Raw genomic sequence first — 21575 nt, forward strand, 5'->3', positions numbered from 1 at the left:
AAACCTCTTTGACCAAGCTTTGGTGATCTGCCTTTTGTGTCTCAGTGTCATACTTTGTCTTATAATGCTCCTGTGAAGTGCCTTGGGATGTTTTATTACGTTAAAAGTGCTATATAAGTTTACGTTGTTGTTGAATCTCATTTGCAGCTCCCAACTTTTTCCAGTTGGAACAGATTAACATGAAAAAATCCTTAAATTTAAGAAAAGCAAGAGCTGTCTTTTTATTGTGGGGATAAAAAGCTAAACGTTATGCTGCACTGCACAGTTTCAAATGATTATTTTTAAATGAGAAACATCATTGTGCTTCAAATAAACCATGGTTATAGATCTGTCCTTGGTTCTGAGAACAGGCTTGATGCTTGCGACCATTATTGTTTCTAATACAGCTGAGATGATAACTTATTCTGAATGTTCTAATAGTAGTTTTTTTTTAAATCACAAGAATCAACAGCTGAAAAAATTCTTAATTCTACACATCTTCAGTTATTGTTTGTATTGAAGATGACTTTACTAACAAAATTATGATTAAAAAGTCAAAACACACAGTAGGTCAAATTTATTTTTTTTCTTCTGATACATAAATTCAAGACATATTATTTACACATTCTACCAGAGACATTTGGCAATTTACCAGGCATTTGGTTTAGAAATGCCTAAATTTCATCTTGCAGCTCCCAATGGTTATTTTTTTAAAAAAAAGGTTCTTCAGGTAAAAAAAGTTTGGTGACCCCTGACCTAGAAAACCATGGGCGGCAGGTATCACAGAATAATACAGTGCAGAAGAGGCCCTTCGGCCCATCGAGTCTGCACCAATGCATTAAAGACACCTGACCTGTCTACCTAATCCCATTTGCCAGCACTTGGCCCATAGCCTTGAATGTTATGACGTGCCAAGTGCTCATCCAGGTACTTTTTAAAGGATGTGAGGCAACCCGCCTCTACCACCCTCCCAGGCAGTGCATTCCAGACTGTCACCACCCTCTGGGTAAAAAAGTTCTTCCTCAAATCCCCCTTAAACCTCCCGCCCCTCACCTTAAACTTGTGACCCCTTGTAACTGACCCTTCAACTAAGGGGAACAGCTGCTCTCTATCCACGCCCCTCATAATCTTGTACACACCATACCAAAGTACATAGAACACCCGACAAGTTGGAACTATATCGCCGTTCGATCACTATCACTGGGTCAAATTCCTGGAACTTCCTTCCGAGCAGCACTTGGGGCTGTCCTGGCATCACAGGGGCTGCAGCGGTTCAAAAAGGCAGGTCACTTCTCAAGGGCAATTAGGGATGGACCAGCGACGCCTATATCCCAAGAACGAATTTTAAAAAGCGACGCTCACATCCCCTAAAAGAATAAAAAAAAAATCTCCTTCAGTACGATGTCTACCCACACAGAACGCAATCAACACCACAGCTGATGCTTTAACCAAAGCGCATTTCCGTTACAATTTGCTCCTCCTCCGGGGCAGCCGGTGAACCCGCGCAGGCTGGTCACATGACCAGCCAGGGGGCTCATGGATTGGCACTTGTCTGGCGGGAACATGGTCACGTGATCTGCAGTGGCGCGAAATTTTGGCATTGTCGGTGCTCGAGCGCGTCTGTTTGCTGTTTCTGAATTTCGGAAGGAGAGGGAGATGGATCTGGCCGAGACCGCGGTCGCAGCTGCCGGGCAGCAGGTCAAGGATGAGCTGGCGGAGAAATGTCAGAAGCTGTTCCAGGATTTCCTAGAGGAGTGAGTGGTTTCAGCAGGGATCGGGCGATCCGCCGTGGTTGGGTGGTAGGCCTCGGGGGCCGTCTGTCGGAGTACCGGCAGGAGCACAACTCTGAGCCCGCAGCCCTCGCACCGATAAAGGGTTTCCTTCCTAAACTGGGCCCACGGTGTGTGGTGAGTTGGTGGCACAACTGGGGCCAGGGCTGCGGCGGCACGGTGAACAGGAGCTGCTGAGTCCGGGGCCCTGTTGTTCTCGGTATCCACTCAGTATCGTGGAGAGTGGATGGGGCAGACCCGAGTTATACTGTGGATTACACCTCGTTCTATTCAACCCGCCCCCCCCGAATGCCGGTTCATCTGCAATAGCCATTTGAGATGGCATGATCGCTCAAGAAAGTTCGAGAGCCTGAATTTAGATGGTATTTTTCATGTTTTTAGGGCATCACTCAGTACTCACAGCCAGTGAAATAATTTTTTAAATTTCGTAATGTTCTTTCTTTCTTGGGCCTCCTTGTCTCGAGAGACATTGGTAAGTGCCTAGAGGTGGTCAGTGGTTTGTGAAGCAGTGCCAGGAGTGGCTATAAAGGCCAATTCTGGAGTGACAGACCCTTCCACAGGGGCTGCAGATAAAATTGGTTGTCGGGCTGTTACACAGTTGGCTCTCTCCTTGCGCTTCTGTCTTTTTTCCTGCCAACTGCTAAGTCTCTTCGACTTGCCACACTTCAGCCCTGCCTTTATGGCTGTCCGCCAGCTCTGGCGATCACTGGCAACTGACTCCCACAACTTGTGATCAATGTCATAGGACTTCATGTCACATTTTCAGACATCTTTAAAGCGGAGACATGGACGGCCGGTGGGTCTGATACCAGTGACCAGCTCGCTGTACAATGCGTCCTTGGGGATCCTGCCATCTTCGATGCAGTTCACATGGCCAAGCCATCTCAAGCGCCGCTGGCTCAGTAGTGTGTATATGCTGGGGATGTTGGCCGCCTCGAGGACTACTGCGTTGGAGATAAGGTCCTGCCACATGATGCCAAGGATTCTCCGGAGGCAGCGAAGATGGAATGAATTGAGATGTCGCTCTTGGCTGACAGGTTGTGCAGGCCTCGTTGCCATCGAGCAAGGCACTGAGGACACAGGCTTGATACAATCGGACTTTTGTGTTCCATGTCAGTGCACCATTTTCCCACACCCTCTTGGACAGTCTGGACATAGGAGTGGACGCCTTTCCCATACGCTTCTTGATTTCTGCATGGAGAGACAGGTTACTGATGATAGTTGAGCCTAGGTAGGTGAACTCTTGAACCACTTCCAGAGCGTGGTCACCGACATTGATGGATGGAGCATTTCTGATGTCCTGTCCCATGATATTCGTTTTCTTGAGGCTGATGGTTAGGCCAAATTCATTGCAGGTAGCCGCAATCCTATCGATGCGTTTTTGCAAACACTCTTCTGTGTAGGATGTAATGCAGTATCGTCAGCAAAGAGGAGTTCCCTGATGAGGACCTTCCGTACTTTGGTCTCATGTATAATGTGTTTCATAATGTATGGGAGCAGAATAGACCATTTGTCAAGTTCCTGTACACTGAAGAATCAGGCTAGATTATATACTCAACTCCTAGATTGTGGCTTGAATTGATCCATTCTGACTATTGAGCTATGCTGACATGTAGTAATCTGATATCTATGTAACAAGACAATATTTTGGTGTCATTGTCTTAGACTGACAGTCATGGCTCAGTCTTGCCTCTGACTCACAACATTCCGAGCCAAGTCCCGCTCCAGGATTTGAGCACAAAAATGAAGGCTGACTCTGGTATAGTACTGAGGAAGTGCTGCGCTGTCAGAGGTGCCATCTTTTGGATGAGACATTAAACTGAAGACCTGTCTGCCTACTCTGTTGGATGTAAAGATCCCATGACACTATTTTGAAGAAGATCAGGAGAGTTATTCCAGGTGTCCTGGCCAATATTTATCCCTCAATCAACATCACAATAACAGATTACCTGGTCATTGCTGTTTGTGGGAGTTTGTTGTGTGCAAATTGGCTGCCATGTTTCTTACACTTCACTACACTTCAAAAGTACTTCATTGGCTGTAAAATGCTATGAGACGTTAGGTGGCTGTGAAAAGTGCTATATAAATGCAAGACTTTTTATTGGAACTTTGAGCTGAAATATATGGCCTTTGACATAAAATATACAATAGTGCCACTTGAAATTAACTATATTAAAAGTACGATTGAAAAATAGTTGAAAGTAAAGTGGAATTTGTAAAAATTTGCAGAATGTGAGAGAACTTAATGATTTTCCTGACCATTGCTCCTGGACAACACCCAATTCCCTGAAAACAATTTTCTGGAAAAAAGGTTTCTATCCCTGTTACATTGCTCTGGGCTTCTGGGAGAAGGCATAGCTGGGTCTGCGTTAAGTACCCATTGCAGAAATGCAAATTAAGTGGAATTGGTAGCAGCGGGGTTGTTCCTGGACTCTTGCCTCATTTTCCAGGGACAGTGCACACTGGTTCCCAGAGGGGCCACAGCAGCCCTCAGGACAGGCTGAAGACAAAAAGGAAGGCCAGTTTGAACAATTCAGTACTGAGAGTGTGCTTCATTGTTAGGTGCCATCATTGGATGAGATGTCTAATCAAGGCACCATCAATCTGTTTGGGTGAACATATAAGAACCTGTAGCACTACTTGAAGAGGAGTTGGGACTTCTCCCAGTGCCCTGACTGACCGTTATCCCTCAGTCCAGATCACTAAAATTGATTAGCTACTCATTTATCTTGTTTACTGTTTGGGGGACATTGCTATGCTCAAACTGATTTTTGTGTCCACTTAACAATGGTTATACTTCAATGGTGGTGCAGCGTTTTTTGAGGAATTGAAAGTTTTTACGTAAATCCAGATTCTTAATATCATCTAATATCCACCTAATATGAGTTACTCACTAGTCTGCAGTAGATCGCTTTAAGGGATGCTTTGCACCATTTGTCACATGTTTAATTTTGGTGGCATTATGTGTGTAAGTGTCAAGTTGTTACAATAATCCTAATTTATTTGTGGGCATATAAATTGATCTATCGATAAATTACATTTCCACATAGTCTTACAGGTATAGCAAGTCTTTCTAAACCTATTGCAATTCATTTTTGTTCTTTCTGGAATTCTGTATGCCTGTGATTGATGGCTCAGGAGATGTTAACTGCAAATGCTATGTCCTGTAATAAAGAAATGCCATTCTTTCCATCAGTAGATCAGACTGCAAAAACATCCATTTTTGATTTTGTAATAAACTTTTCTTTCCCCCAGGTTCCAGAACAGTGATGGCGAAGTTAAATATTTGCATGACGCTGAAGAGCTGATTCGCCCTGAAAGGAACACACTTGCTATAAGCTTTGTGGATCTGGAGCAGTATAACCAGCAACTGGCTACCACTGTTCAAGAGGAATTTTACAGGTGAAATAACTTTTACTTTTATTAACTGCTAATCTACACTGAAACTTAAAAATAACTGTGCTTATGCACTCCACATTGTGTATGAGAGATAACCAGTGAGGAACCTCTGTTAAAATATTTACAAAATGAAGATTTTAAGAGGAGGTAGGTTTGCTTTATTGGAGGAAGAAACATCAGCTGACTAACTGCTTATGCTCCACACATGAAATCCTTCCTTTAGCACTGTCATGGAGAAGGTAAATTTTAAAACTCTGCTTCAAAATTCAAAACAATTAAAGCAAACATATGTCAAATATTAATACTAGCAACAGAGGATCTCATCTATTTGTTTTATAGTCAATCTCTCTCTTTCAGAGTTTACCCACACCTCTGCCGTGCTGTTCGGAATTTTGCCAGAGACCATGGAAATATTCCACCAAACAAGGAGTTTTATGTAGCAATCCAGGATTTGCCAGCCAGACACAAGTAAGAGAAAAAATTGTGGGTTTTGCCTGTTTGAAGTTAAGTGAAGTGAAATTTAAGTTGGGTGACTTAGGAGTTTAAGCTTCTTTTAAGATGGCTATTGCATTTGGGTCAGAAAGTACAACATTGCCTTAATCCAGCTCTCGTGGGCCATTTTAAACCATGAGTTGAGAGTGACCCCATTCAGTTCACATCAGTTTTGCTTACTAGCTTTGGACAGACATTTTTAGTGACTAGATTTTACTGTATTCAGTTTACAGTAAATTCGAGGAAGAGTAACAATTGACCACTGACAGATTTGAATTTAAAGGCTGTGTGCTAACTGTCACACTACCAAGTATTGTCTCATTTCTAGTTTATGAATCTGTGCCCAGCTTCTAATTGGCAATTCAAATGCACCAAAGTATTATTTCAAAATACTACAAATTTAAATACTTTTCAATTTTTTTTTTTACTGTGTTTATATGTAATAGGTTTCATTAAGTTTACACTATTATCAAATTAATACTAGTTGATGGGAAGAAAAGTAATACAGGATTGCCAGTTTCGATCCTATTAGAATTAGTCATTCACAATCATTCACAAAAATGATCAAATGCTAAACTAGCTGACTTCTTCAAACTAGAATCCGAGAACTGACAGCAGCAAGGATTGGAACCCTGCTACGCATTAGTGGACAGGTTGTTCGAACCCACCCTGTTCATCCAGAATTGGTCAGTGGAACATTTATGTGCCTCGATTGTCAGACAGTGGTTAAGGATGTAGAGCAACAGTTCAAGTACACACAGCCAAATATCTGCAGGAATCCAGTGTGCGCCAACAGGAGGCGATTTACGCTGGACACTAATAAGTCACGATTTGTTGACTTTCAGAAGGTGAGTGTACAGCTGGAATTCAGTTTACCATTTTGCTTTTGTGCTATGATAAAATGCTTGGGAATTTTGGAAAGAGTCTTGGCTTACTGGAATAGAAATGCATAATAGAAAATTAATTGAAATTTTGTATTAAGCTTGCTTTAATGTGCATGTTCCAAAGCAAAACTTACATTTAATTTTATAATTAATTTCATATGGTTATGTATCAATAGTATGTATTGACTTACTGCGAGACACAGTAGCTGAACAATCAGCATCAAGAACAATAGCATGTACCGACCTATCATGGAACACATTTAGCTGACCAATAGCAAGAACATGTAATGACCTATCAGCACTAGAATTGCTCCCACATTCCCATTCTGCACCACATATAAACCTACTGTTTCCACCCATTCTAGTTATTCTTCCAGACAATGGGCATAATACGCTGCCCAAAATGTCAAAGCCTGCCAGTTCTTCTAAGAACTCCTTTTTTCAAGGAAACAACTGCTGTTTTTTAAGCAGATTCACTTGATATAAAATTGTCTTACTCAATATTAAATTCATATGAGTAAAATCTGCCATATTTTAAACTGACTTGCTCAGTAAAGATCTTGTAAATCTCAATGGTAGGAAAAGTTTCAAGTAGAGAACAGTTCTCTCTTCCCCCATTCAGTAGAGCGAAAGGAAAAACAAGGTAAAAGTTATCCTGGATGTGCTAATTCAATTTTTTGTGGCTTAATTGCCATTCTGCTAAAGGAACAAAGGAAAAAGAAAAAACTTACATTTATATAGTGCCTTTTCCTGACCCTCAGACATCTCAAGGCACTTTACAGCCAATGAAGTACTTTTTTGAAGTAGTAGTCACTGTAGGAAACACAGCAGCTATTTTTTGTAATGTTGATTGAGGGATTAAATGTTAACCAGGACACTGGGGATAACTTTTTGAAATAGTGCCACGCGATTTTTACGTCCACCTGAGAGGACAGACAGGGCCTCAGTTTAACATCTATTCAAAATATGATCCATGTAGCACTCCCTCCTGGAGAGGGACTTGAATCCACAACCATCTGGCTCAGATGAGAGTGCTACCAACTGAGCCATGGCTGACACATGTTCTCTTTTCAAGTTCCCTTTTCCCTGTTGAATTATATAGAATCATAGTTATACAGCACAGAAACAGGCCCATCGTGTCTGTGTCGGTAATCGAGCACCTAACTATTCTAATCCCATTTTTCAGTACTTGGCCCGTAGCATTGTATGCTATTGCGTTTCAAGTGCTCATCTAAATACTTCTTCCTATCTAACCTATCAATGTCCCTCATAATTTTGTATACCTGAATCAAGTCCTCCCCCCTTCAGCCTTCTCTGCACGAAGGAAAAAAACCCTAGCCTTTTTCAGTCTCTCTTCATAGCTGAAATGCTCCAGCCCAGGCAACTACCTGGTGAATCTCCTCTGCACCCTCTCCAGTGCAGTCACATCCTTTCTATAGTGTGGTGCCCAGAACTGTACACAGTACTCCATTTGTGGCCTAACTAGTGTTTTATACAGCTCCACCATAACCTCCCTGCTCTTATATTCTGTGCCTCGGCTAATAAAGGCAAGTATCCCATATGCCTTCCTAACCACCTTTATCTACCTTTGCTGTTGCCTTCAGTGATCTATGGACAAGTACACCAAGGTCCCTCTGACACTCTGTACTTCATAGGGTCCTACCATCCATTGTATATTCCATTGACTTGTTAGTCCTCCCAAAATGCATCACCTCACGCTTCTCAAGATTAAATTCCTTTTGCCACTGCTCCGTCCATCTTATCAGCCCATCTATATCGTCCTGTAATCTAAGACTTTCCTCCTCACTATTTACGACATCAGCGATTTTCGTGTCACCTTAGAAATGGGTCATATAACTCAAACAATTTTGCATTACAAATGGAAAAAAATAAATAAATGATAAATACAGAAATAATTATAGCATTTAACAAAAGACCTTTGTATTTACTTACAACATTCTTAAAATTGGTTGCATTATTGGTTGGCCCACACACAGCTCAGTTTTCAGATTTCTGCCATATTGTATTCGTTTTGGACCACCCTGGTGCTGAGTATTACATAATTGTGTAGCGAGTGGTTTAAAGTTAAGTTTTCACTTCTGCATTCAGTGCTTTACCTGTTTATAATGCAACCCTAACATTCTGCTGACCTCCCAGCTGACGAAGCAGCTGCAGCTCTCGTTTTGGGAAAATAGAAATGATCTAAAAAGATAAAAAGCACAAATAACAGCTCCTATAAAAGTAAAACTGATAATTTAAAAGGCAAAATTAAAACCTAATATTAAATAACAACATGTAATTTTAGTGTTGTACTTTTCTAAGCATTCTCTGGAAATTTTAACAAGATTCAAAACCAGTTAAAGACAAATTTCATGGGTATTGCTGCTGAACTATGTGAACTTAGAGGAGCTAAACATAATATTATGGTATTGCTTAAAGAATGGTTATTTTCTGTGTCCTCTGTCACTTGGTTAAGTTGCACGACCTTGCCCTTTCAGGTTCGTATTCAGGAAACCCAGGCTGAGTTACCCCGTGGTAGTATTCCCCGCAGTGTGGAAATTATCTTGCGTGCAGAAGCTGTGGAATCAGCACAGGCTGGTGACAAATGTGACTTCACAGGGATGCTTATTGTGGTTCCTGATGTATCTCAACTGACTACACCAGGTATTCAATAAATTTGCAGTCATTTCAGATTAAATATGTGCTGTTTTAGTACATGAAGGCAAGATTTGTAGACCAACAAAGTTTAGTGTAATTTGATTGGAAATAGTACTGGAGATAAAAATGTCATACTGTCAAATAGGGAATTCTGTAAAGAGGCTGTATCAAAAGCAAAATAGCCCATCACCTTTCAGCAATTATCTTCCATGTGGATATTGCAGTTTTTAAATTAAAAGAAAAAATCCTACTTGACTTTACCTGACTTGTTTCTTTTTATTCTTCAACTTTGATGGTATCCTGTATTTTGGACCTTCATTGTGATTTCTGTTCTGGCTTTTTTTTAAATATTGTGTTAATTATATTGGTTTGCATGTTATTGATAAGCCTTGAATAATACAGAGAATAGAGCAGAGTTTCAATACTTTATCAGTAATATACAGGCAGTAGCTGATAACTAGGGATCAGTTTCTTTCTGAGGATAAGCTTTGTGATTACATGATGTGGTTTTGCACATTCTGATTCTTACAGTTGTTTATAATTTGTTTCACAGAATAAATGCCCGGGAAGTAACAACAAAGTAATAATGCAATAAGAAGTCAAAAACCTTTTTTTTAAACCAGATTCATTGTTTTAGTTTATGTCTCATGAACCATTTCCTATTGTTGTATCTTGTAATGTGATGTTTTGGGGGAAAATTTAGGGAACAGTGATCATATTTTTATATGGTTCAGCTTAGCTATGGAAAAATACCAGGAGCAATCTAGAGTAAAAATACTTAATTGGAAGAGGGCCAATTTCAGCGGGTTGAGAGCAGATCTGTCCTGGGTAAATTGGAATCAAAGATTGATAGGCAAAAGTGTAAATCGAACCATGAGCAGCCTTTAAAGAGATTGTTTGGGTACAGTCGAGGTAGATTCCCACAAGGGGGAAAGTGAGGACAACCAAAGCCAGAGCACCCACAAAAGAGATAGTAAGATGAAGCAAAAAAAAAAGGTGCGTGTGACAGGTATCAAATTGATAATACAAGTGAGATCCAGGCTGAATATAGAAAGTTCAGAGGGAAAGTGAAAAAAGAGATGAGAGAGTATGAGAAGAGACTGGCAACTAACATAAAGGGGAATCCAAAAGTCATTTATAGGTAAAAGGGCAGTAAGAAAAGGAGTGGGGCCAAAAAGGGCTCTATGCATTAAGGCAGTGGGCATACTTGAGGTACTAAATGCGTACTTGGATCTGTCTTTACCAAGAAAGAAGATGCTGCCGAAGTCATAGTGGAGAATGAGGTAATTGAGATACTGGATGAGTTAAAAATTGATGGAGGAGGTATTAGAAAGGCTGGTTGTTGATAAGTCGCCAGGACTGGATAGGATGCATCCGAGGATATTGAGGGAAGTAAGGGCGGAAATTGGAGGGGTAATGGCTGTAATCTTCCAGTTCTCCTTCGATGTGGGAGGGGTGGTGTCAGAGGACTGGAGGATTGCAAATGTTTTACACCCTAATAAAAGGGTGTAAGGATAAACCCAGCAACTGCAGACCAGTTAGTTTAACCTCAGTGGTGGGAAAACTTTTAGAAACAGTAGTCTGGGACAAAATCAATGTCACTTGGAAAAGGATAAATTAATTAAGGACAGCCAGCATGGATTTAAGAGCAAATTGTGTTTAACTTGATTGAGTTTTTTGATGAAATAACAAGGTTGATGAGGATGGTAATGTGGTGTATATGGACTTCCAAAAGGCATTTGATAAAGTGCCACATAGATTACATAGAACAGCTTGTCAGCAAAGTTGAAGTCCATGGAATAAAAGGGACAGTGGCGGCATGGTTACAAAGTTGGCTGAGTGACAGGAAACACATCAGTGTGAAAGATGAGGCTGAAGCATTTGCAACAATCTTCAGCCAGAAGTGCCGAGTTGATGTCGGCCTCCTCATGAAGTCCCCAGCATCACAGATGCCAGACTTCAGCCAATTCGATTCACTCCGTGTGATATCAAGAAACGACTGAAGGCACTGGACACTGCAAAAGCTATGGGCCCTGACAATATTCCGGCAATAGTACTGAAGACCTGTGCTCCAGAACTTGCCGCGCCCCTAGCCAAGCTGTTCCAGTACAGCTACGACACTGGCATCTACCCTGCAATGTGGAAAATTGCCCAGGTATGTCCTGTACACAAAAAACAGGACAAATCCAACCCAGCCAATTACCGCCCCATCAGCCTACTGTCTATCATCAGTAAAGTGATGGAAGGTGTCATCAACAGTGCCATCAAGCGGCACTTGCTTAGCAATAACCTGCTCAGTGACGCTCAGTTTGGGTTCCGCCAGGGCCACTCAGCTCCTGACCTCATTATAGCCTTGGTTCAAACATGGACAAAAGGGCTGAACTCAAGAGGTGAGAGTGACTGCCCTTGACATCAAGGCAGCATTTGACCGAGTATGGCATCAAGGAGCCCGAGCAAAACTGAGGTCAATGGGAATCGGGGAAACCCCTCCGCTGGCTGGAGTCATACCTAGTGCAAAGGAAGATGACTGTGGTTGTTGGAGGTCAATGATCTGAGCTCCAGGACATCACTGCAGGAGTTCATCAGGGTAGTGTCCTAGGCCCAACCATCTTCAGCTGCATCATCAATGACCTTCCTTCAATCATAAGGTCAGAAGTGGGGATGTTCGCAGATGGTTGCACAATGTTCAGCACCATTCGTGACTCCTCAGATACTGAAGCAGTCCTTGTAGAAATGCAGCAAGACCTGGACAATATCCAGGCTTGGGCTGATGTGTGGCGTGAATGTTACTTGCCACTTAAGTGCCAGGCAATGACCATCTACAATAAGAGAGAATCTAACCATCTCCCCTTGACATTCAACAGCATTACCATCGCTGAATCCCCCACTATCAACATCCTAGGGGTTCCCATTGACCAGAAACTGAACTGGAGTAGCCATATAAATACCGTCGCTACAAGAGCAGGTCAGAGGCTAGGAATCCTGAGGCGAGTAACTCGCCTCCTGACTCCCCAAGGCCTGTCCACCATCTACAAGGCACAAGTCAGGAGTGTGATGGAATACTCTCCACTTGCCTGGATGGGTGCAGCTCCAACAACACTCAAGAAGCTCGACACCATCCAGGGCAAAGCAGCCCGCTTGATTGGCACCCCATCTACAAACATTCACTCCCTCCACCACCGACGCACAGTGGCAGCAGTGTGTACCATCTACAAGATGCACTACAGCAATGCACCAAGGCTCCTTTGACAGCACCTTCCAACCCTGCGACCTCTACCAACTAGAAGGACAAGGGCAGCAAATACATGGAAACACCACCACCTGCAAGTTCCCCTCCACGTCACACACCATCCTGACTTGGAACTATATCGCCGTTCCTTCACTGTCGCTGGGTCAAAATCCTGGAACTCCCTTCCTAACAGCACTGTGGGTATACCTACCCCAAATGGACTGCAGCGGTTCAAGAAGGCAGCTCACCACCACCTTCTCATGGGCAATAAATGCTGGCCTGGCCAGCGACGCCCACATCCCATGAATGAATTTTTTAAAAAAGTTGTTTTTAAGACTGGAGGATGTTTACAGTGGTGTTCCCCAGGGGTCTGTACCAGGGCCACTGCATTTCTTGATTTTATACTAATGATTTAGAATTGGGTGTACAGGATGCAATTCCAAAATTTGTGAATGTGCAAAGCTTTGAAGTATTGTGAACTATGAGGAGGATAGTGATAGACTTTGAGGACAGAGACATGCTGGTGGAATGGGCAGGTGGCAGATGAAATTTAATGCAGAGAAGTGTGAAGTGATACATTTTGATAGAATGAGGAGAGGCAATATAAATTAAAGGATGCAATTTTAACAAAATTGCAGGATCAGAGCGATCTGGGATATATGTGGTCAAATCGTTGAAGATGGCAGAGCAGGTTGAGAAAGTGGCTAATCAGGCATATAGGATCCTGGGTTTTATAAATCAAGGCATCAAGTACAAAGGCAAGGAAGTTAAGATGAACCTTTATGAAACACTGGTTCAGCCTCAACTGGAGTATTGTGTCCAAGCCTGGACATTGTACTTCAGGAAGGATGCGAAGGCATTAGAGAGGATTCAGAAAAGATTGTTTGGAAATTGTTCCAGGGGTCAGAAAGTTCAAATAAGAGGATAGATTGGAGAAGCTGGGGCTGTTAACCTGAGAGAAGAGAAGGCTGAGAAGAGATTTCATAGAAATATTCACAATCATGAGGGGTCTAGACGGAGAAACGGTTCCCTTTGGTGGAAGGGTCAAGAACCAGAGGACACAGATTTAAGATCAACAGCAACATGATTTTTTTTATGCAGCAAGTGGTTAGGATCTGGAATTCTCTGCCTGAGAGGCTGGTGGAGGCAGATTCAATCATGCCTTTCAAAGGGAAATTGGATAAGCACCCGAAGAAAAGAAATTTGCAGGGTTACGGGGAAAGGGCAGGCGAATGGGACTAGTCGATTTGCTTGCATAGAGACACTGCAGACTCAGGCCAAATGGTTGCCTTCAATGCTGCAACCATTCTATGATTCCATGTTCCATTATATATTCATCTCTGATAACATTCATAATTTTTTTTTAGTTCTCCCTCTCTCTCCCTCTTTCTCTTGCCCCGCCATACTGGATAACAGGTGATCTGCAAAGTGTAGTTATCATTCTCTAGAATAAATCTATAGGGTTGCCCATTGCCTTGGACGCTCAACAAAAATTATTTGTTGCCACGAGCCTCGTAAAGAAATGTAGACCAATATTGTAATAAAAGAGCAATGCCATTTTTCCCCATGATTAATCAGTAGCTTTGTGTTTCTTTAGGTGTCCGTGCTGAAACTGGGTCTCGTGTCAGTGGTGCCGATGGATATGAAACAGAAGGAGTCAGAGGTCTTCGTGCTTTAGGTGTGCGTGACCTGTCCTACAAACTGGCCTTCCTGGCATGTCATGTGGCACAAACAAATCCACGGGTGTGTATATTTGTTTATTTTGAATGGTGCACTGAAGTCCATGACAATTTGTTGATCTGAAGACACTTTTCTGCTTGTACTTATGGTATAGTTTTGGCTGCCATTGCACCTAACCACATTAAACCCCAGTTTCTCTAATTTACGTGTTGGCATAGATTCAACCTCTGGCGTATGTGTTTTTGTTTTGTTTCGTTGTTAACATTTCAAGATCCCAACATTCTGGTGGAACACGATTCTGAACTTGCAGTTTGTGAAAAATGTTCAACTTTTCCAGTTAGCTGAGTAGACTAAATTAACACAGTCAAGCATTGCCTCGGTACTCTCTTTCTTATGTGGTATTCAGCTTTTGCTTCCATATGTCTGGAACAAGGTTGTGATGAGGTCTTGAGTGCATCAATCTGACTGCCAGCACTAAAGAAAAAAAAAATGCCTTCTATATAGCGCCTTTCACGACCATCCGACATCTCAAAGTGCTTTACAGCCAATGAAGTACTTTAGAAGTGTAGTCACTGTTGTAACGTAGGAAATACACCAGCCAAATTGCACACAGTAAGCTCCTACAAACAGCAATGTTATAATGAACAGAATTTTTTTTGTGATGTCGATTTGAGGGATAAATATTGGCCAGGACACTGGGGATAACTCCCGATTCTCTTCGAAGTAGTGCCATGGGATCATTTAGATCCACCTGATTCGGCAGCCAGGGCCTCAGTTTGATGTCTCATCTGAAAGATGGTGTAAATCTGAGTTCTTTTTGCCTTCAGTCTGGTTCAGTAAATATACCGAGTCGGATGTGTAGGTAAAATCAATTACTTTATTTGCGCAGTCGCCAGCGGACTTACTCTGAGAACAGCGGCACTGACTCCACCAGAGTCTGTCGGGTCCCCCCTTCAGAGTAAGTGAAGTTTTTGATACAGGTACTACTGTTTATACATTAAGATTCATGCTACACCTCCTTGTTTAACCAATCAGTGCGATACAATTCAGCTTCACCCATGTGGTGACATGCAGTACATCTGTTACTGAGGTTAACAATACCACACCATTCTCAATACATACTTGTTACTAATAAAATATTGTTTTGTACCAGCAAGATAAAACAAAATGGATAAGCAAGCTAATTAACAAGAGCATAGGAATCATCAATAACCATGCTGGTCTCACTCCCTACATGGATCATGAGTCTGTCTCTACCCTGTGACAAGTAATTGCAGCGCATCCTGCTATCTCTATTAGGTGGACATTCCTGAGTGTTTCGTGCAGTCTGCAGCAACATCAAGTAGTGGCAGTTCACGAAGATAAGAGGGGCCTAGCACTCCTTATCACTCACACAGGGATGGACATCATTTGATTCATATGAATCCATCTACTTCAAACCACAGGGAGTCACACACTCAGGCCATAAAGAACAGATGTCTTTGCAATTACCAGTGTCGGCTAGTCTTTACTGTCTCACACGCTCTGCCTTTACTTTTAACTATTTCGTTGTGGTTTCTGCCACTTAAAATCAAAGCTCAGCAAAGCTACTATTCCTAACTTGGTTATATTTCCCATTAAGCATAGTCATGCCTTTCTGCTCACTTCCACAACGGCACCTCCAACAGTACAGCACTCCCTGTACTGCACTGGAGTGTCAGCCTTGATTTTTGTGCTGAAGTCCTGGAGCGGGCCTTTAACCTTCTGACTCCGGTGAGCATGCTACCAACTAAGCGATGGCGAGCACCTAATTGACACTAAAATTGGTGCTTTAGACAAAAGTTACTTCTGAATAAACGCTTAAAAGGTGTGTGTTTTGATTAGGAAAACGCAAATGAAAAATGAGTTTCGAGAATTAATCTGCCGGTTGCAGCTCGTACCCGAATTACAACTTTATTAAATAGGATGACTACAGTTATGATTGGTTGTCTTCTTGCTAATCACTGCTCTTATAGAATTTGTTCCTGTGTTCTGAAAAACATCATAAATTGCATTTATATCTTAGTTTCATATAGTGCTGTCAGGCAATTTTGTTCCTGCACTGAATCTTTTTTCTTAAAAACCAGTTTGGTGGCAAAGAAATGAGAGAAGAAGAACAGACAGCAGAAAGTATTAAAAATCAGATGACGGTTCAGGAGTGGGAGAAGGTGTTTGAAATGAGTCAAGATAAGAACCTGTATCACAATCTCTGTACAAGTCTTTTCCCTACCATTCATGGTAAGAAGCAAAATTTTGAAGCTACGTTTTGTACTTTTTTTTAAAACACTTTTTCTTTTGGTGTGAGCGTGATCAGCTGGTATTGACATTTTGGTGGTCCTGTGCACTGATCTGAAGTTCGTGATTTCAAAAATTGTCAAAGGTAGTTGTTGCTACAATAACACAATAATATTGATTGGCATGTAATGTGTATTCTAGAGCTCAATTTGAATGTTTTTACTGAGATGTTCATTTATTATAGTTTGTTTATTTTAAAACAGCTATCGCCCAGTTATTTTTGTGGTACATTACTTAGAAACCACAGAATGCAACTTTGTCTTTTAGGTAATGATGAAGTGAAACGTGGAGTCTTACTGATGCTTTTTGGAGGAGTTCCAAAAACTACATTGGAGGGAACTTCTCTACGTGGTGATATTAATGTTTGCGTTGTTGGAGACCCAAGTACAGCTAAGAGCCAGTTCCTTAAGTAAGTCATACCAAGCTGAGATATTAGATGTTTAGTAGCACAAGTACTCATAAAAATCAGTATTTTTGTTACTACCTGTGACACTATTACTACAGGAGTACTTTAATTTATGAAATATAGTTAGATATTCTTGCTCTCACCTCAGTATGTTATCGGTAAGATGATTCTTACCTCTCTCCCACCTCTACCATGCTATGATTTAAATAATTGAGATGTCATAATTTGATTAAATAGGAGAAAGCAACAATCCAATGAGTTTTTAACAACATTTAATGAAAAAATGCTGGGGGTGGTGGCTGGTGTTGAAGGTTCAGTGTTGTGCAGTAGGATATTGTGACATAGCTTTGTAGCTTTGATTCTTTCTCCAATACTATTAATTATATGCACCGCTAGTACAGTGTGGAGCTGAAAGCTTTATCACAGGTAGGGATAAACAAAAGAGGATTCACCTGGACATATCTAAATAAACCTAGCTCTGGAAGTAGATTATTTGCCTAACCTCTCAGCCAGATATAGCAAGACCATATGGCTAGGGAGAGTGAAAAGGATATTTTTATGTGCTAAGCATTTGGTTTGCAAAGGTTGCATAATAACTGTTAATTTTGTTTTAATACTTACAAATTAAAAATACATACTTTCTGTGTAAAACAGGCACGTGGAGGAATTCAGCCCTCGGGCTGTGTACACAAGTGGCAAAGCTAGTACTGCTGCAGGTCTGACAGCTGCAGTTGTGAGAGATGAAGAGTCACATGAATTTGTAATTGAAGCTGGAGCATTGATGCTTGCTGATAATGTAAGGGCATTCTGCACAATTTATTATTGGTTGTAGAGTTGTATCCCATGGAATTTCAAAGGTTAAGAGGTGATTTGATCAAAGTTTTCAAGATATTAAGGGGAACAGATAGGGTAGGTAGAAAAAAAACTATTTCTGCTGGTTGGGGAGTCTAGGACTGGGCATAGACTAAAAATTAGAGACAGAGTTTTCAGGAGTGAAATTAGGAAGCACTTCATGTAAAGGGTGCTAGAAGTTTGGAACCCGCTAGATCAATTAATTTTAAACTTGAGAGATTTTTGTTAAGGGATTTGGAGAAAAGGCAGATATATGGAGTTGGGGTCTCGCATAAACCTGATTTTCATTGAATGGCAGGACAGGTTCAAGGGGCTAAATGGTCTACTCCCATTCCTATGTATATTCAATTTGAAATTGTTAGTTTTAAGGTTTCTGTGACCCAATGTAGAAGTGAATAACTCTTTGCACTCTTAGCATTCAAAATCCAAAAAGTGAATACTCTTGCTCCTGGATCAGGGGTCCTCTGGCATTCTTATGATTCTCTGCAATGTAATGCTGCAGTACTGGGCATCAGTCACTAGAGAGCCTCAGAGTTGTGTAAATGGTAAAACCAGCATCTACTGGTTAACAACGTAGTTCACTGCACTTTACAGGTCCTGGCACTTCTTGGCATGTCCTAAGCTTTGGACTTATGGCATTTTCTTTTTACTTGTATTGTTCAAAGTTTCCAGAAATAATTCTCTCCTCATAATTTCCATAAATTATTGTAATCTTCTGAGAAAAACTCTTAAAATCTTTAACTATTCCTTTCTTTTTACAGGGTGTTTGCTGTATTGATGAATTTGATAAAATGGATACAAGAGATCAAGTAGCTATCCATGAAGCCATGGAGCAGCAGACCATTTCCATCACTAAAGCTGGAGTCAAAGTAACTTGTTTCAAGATACTGAGCTACCTATGGGTGTTTACTGTGAAATGGAATCCTAAAAGAATGAATTATAGTTGATGCCTTCTGTGGGCAGTAGTAATTAGATGGCGCAATGCAATCTTGTGAAACTTAAGCATGCGTAGAGACTTATTTTTGTCATTTTAAATATTCTGACAGATGGTACCTCCTAATTACAATTTTCTCAATTCTTGCTTTAGTTCATGTTCGTCATGCTTCTTTTCTTCCTTGTGTTCTAAAATGCAGTATTACAGATGATCTTTCTTTCAAGTCTTTCCTCTTATCCTTTATCTAATTTTTTTTAATTCTAATTTTTTGATCTGTATCCTTCAGTATCTGTTTTATTTTCTGTTTATTTGTGGGATGTGGCTGGCAAGGCGATGCTAATTTTCTTGAGAAAGTGGGCCATCTCTTCAATAACACTTTTACACTGAGTAGTTTGCTTGGTCAAGTTGGATCAACACTGTGTAGTTGTCTCAATGTCCCCTGGATTCATCTGTAAGCCAGACTAAGTATGGGATGGCAGAATATTATTAGTGAACTAGTTGATTTTTGCAGCAACCCATCAGATTTCATGCCAGCATTTCCTGGCACTGGCCCACAAATTACCAGCTCTATTCAGTCAATTCATAACTTGCTGTGATGGGATTTGAACTCCAGCTCCAGAATGCTAGTCCATAGCTAGAACCACTATTCATTTGTAACCTGCCCTTAATTTAGATACACTAGGGGATGGGAGGGAAATTGAAAATTATTACCAAAGCATGGTTAGGAGTGGTTTGTTGAAGTGTATGCATGCTATTTTCAAATTACCCTGTGGTTGCCAGTTGTGGGGAGTGGAAAAGGCCCAAAATATGCATACTTTGAGGAGGGAGTTGGACAGGTATATAGTGGACCACTGGTGTGGAGTCAAAAATCCATAATTTTCAAGGGCATACTTTATGGATGGCCCCTTAAAGAAAATTGTCACTTTTTAATTTTTTCCCATTTCTTTGAGAACCTCTACAAGCCTTTTACTCCTTACTAAGTTTCACACATACCAGTTTATTCCTTTTTCTCCACTGTGTAATGTAAGGCACTAATGTAGTGTTGTGATAACCTCATCTTTCTACTGACTTATTCAATTTCCATTACAGTATTACCAGCTTGCTGCTGTTCTAGTGGTTTCCCCATCTGTTTATTTTATTGATGTAACTCCCTGTCCAAAGAACTGCTGGGTGATCTTTCACACAAGTTCCAAATCCATCCCACTAGCTAATTTTGTTGCTAATGTCACTGGATGTGTTCTTCTTTAATTTTCATCTGCTTTCAGAACGCCTAGTTTCCATTCTGGTAAATTTGACTTTATTCACCTTGGTTTTTGGTTCTTGGTTCAGCAGGTTGTGTTTACTTTATTTCAATGCCATATTTTTTAATCATTGCTTTTTTCCATTTATTCCTGTTGAACTCAGTTTGTCTTGTGCCTTTATCCAATCCAAATCCTTTTTATTTTTGAGCTCTTCCTGCACCAAGCCATTGGGCTGGATTTTAAATGGTCCCTGACGCTGGGAACAGTGGTGGGGCGGTGGTGTTGGAGATGTATGAAGATCGCTTCAGATGAGGCTCCCCCCCCCCCCCCCCCCCCCCCCCACCACCACCACTGTTGTGGCAGGGCCCGATCTCAACAGAGGCAGAGAGGCCGCGTGGTGACTCTCCCCCTGCTCGGCGAAGGGACCACGATTTCCATATTTAAATAAATTAATCTACCTTCATTAATGAAGGTCCCTTCACCTCCTTATTTGCTGCACCGATCTTCATTCTGGCGGCCGGTAATGCCATGCTTGCGAATCCCTGTCTGGGGAAACGAGACGCGACCCTTGTAGGGAGGGGGGGAGGAGGCACTTTTCTCAGTGAGGGGGAGCGAGGTCAAACTCTTTGGATTGGTTGGGGGGGGGGGGGTGGTGATGGGAAGGGGTAAAGGTCAAAGGTTCTGAACTTTGGGGGGGGTGGAAGGTCATATATTCATGGTAGGTATTCCGCGGGGGTGGATGGAAGAGCAGGAATGATGTGTAATGCCTTGGGGGGGAGGGCATGAAAAGAGTTCTATTCATTTTTATTAACTGTAAAATAACTGGCACTTTAAAAATTTCACTTGTCATTTCGGGCTCTAAGCCCTTTAAAAATGGCTCCTGTGCATTGGCGACGTGCCGGGGACGGCTCGCCTTCCCCCTCCACGTTTGGAATCGCAGAAGTTCCGCGATGTGCGCCCCATGTGTGCGGGCCGGGCTTTCAAAATGCAGCCCGTTGTCATTGAGACCTTCCCAACTTGGATGAAAAATCTCAATTGGTCTTTTTTTTTGGATTTGGGGGGTCTAGTATCTGAATTTTTTTTAAACTGCCTTTTTTCAAAACTGAAAAAAACTGAAAATTTGAGAATATTGTGCACCCAAGCTCGAGGACAATGCAAAAGTAACCTGCATTACTAAGTTGTATATGTACATTTTAAATGCTGTGAAAATTTATCAGTGGTAGGCTATGGAAAATTTCTCAAAAATCAGATATTAAAAAGATGTTTGTCTAAATTTCAGTGTAGAAGATAAGAATTCCTAGTTCATGCCTCGTTGTTGGGGAAAATCCTGTTTTCTTTCCTTCAATTGTTAGGAAATCTGCCTTTTGTAATAAAATGGGAAGTGGTTTCTAGGGATTGCTAGTGCTTTGGAAGTAGACAGCTGAAAGTAATGGGAAAGTATGGTGTGTCAATGAAGTGTGTGTAGATTGTGTTTTACCTTTAAATGGGTTAAAATATAAATTCCATAGTCATCTAAAAACGATGTAAAATCTTTGTTTTGATATAGGCCACCTTGAATGCCAGAACTTCTATCTTGGCTGCAGCAAACCCAGTTGGTGGACGGTATGATCGTTCAAAATCTCTCAAACAGAATGTGAATCTCACAGCCCCGATCATGTCTCGATTTGATTTGTTCTTCATTCTGGTTGATGAGTGTAATGAGGTGGGAATGTTTTTTT

At 41.4% G+C, this 21575-nt stretch overlaps 1 protein-coding gene across 1 annotated transcript in view; it reads left to right on the forward strand.

Annotated features, from left to right (window-relative positions):
• The first annotated feature begins 1527 nt into the window (after positions 1-1527).
• The window catches only part of LOC137371938 (DNA replication licensing factor MCM6-like), a 31190-nt gene continuing 11142 nt past the window's right edge, over positions 1528-21575 (forward strand). Inside the window, exons 1-11 of the mRNA XM_068035040.1 lie at positions 1528-1733; positions 5025-5171; positions 5526-5636; positions 6259-6508; positions 9043-9208; positions 14029-14174; positions 16217-16367; positions 16692-16833; positions 17485-17626; positions 18444-18551; positions 21404-21559. Of these exons, the coding sequence (XP_067891141.1) occupies positions 1636-1733; positions 5025-5171; positions 5526-5636; positions 6259-6508; positions 9043-9208; positions 14029-14174; positions 16217-16367; positions 16692-16833; positions 17485-17626; positions 18444-18551; positions 21404-21559 (1617 nt within the window). The 5' untranslated portion in view covers positions 1528-1635. The remainder of the gene's footprint in view (positions 1734-5024; positions 5172-5525; positions 5637-6258; positions 6509-9042; positions 9209-14028; positions 14175-16216; positions 16368-16691; positions 16834-17484; positions 17627-18443; positions 18552-21403; positions 21560-21575) is intronic.

Source organism: Heterodontus francisci, chromosome 7 (assembly GCF_036365525.1).
Source record: "Heterodontus francisci isolate sHetFra1 chromosome 7, sHetFra1.hap1, whole genome shotgun sequence".
Classification (NCBI taxonomy): domain Eukaryota; kingdom Metazoa; phylum Chordata; class Chondrichthyes; order Heterodontiformes; family Heterodontidae; genus Heterodontus; species Heterodontus francisci.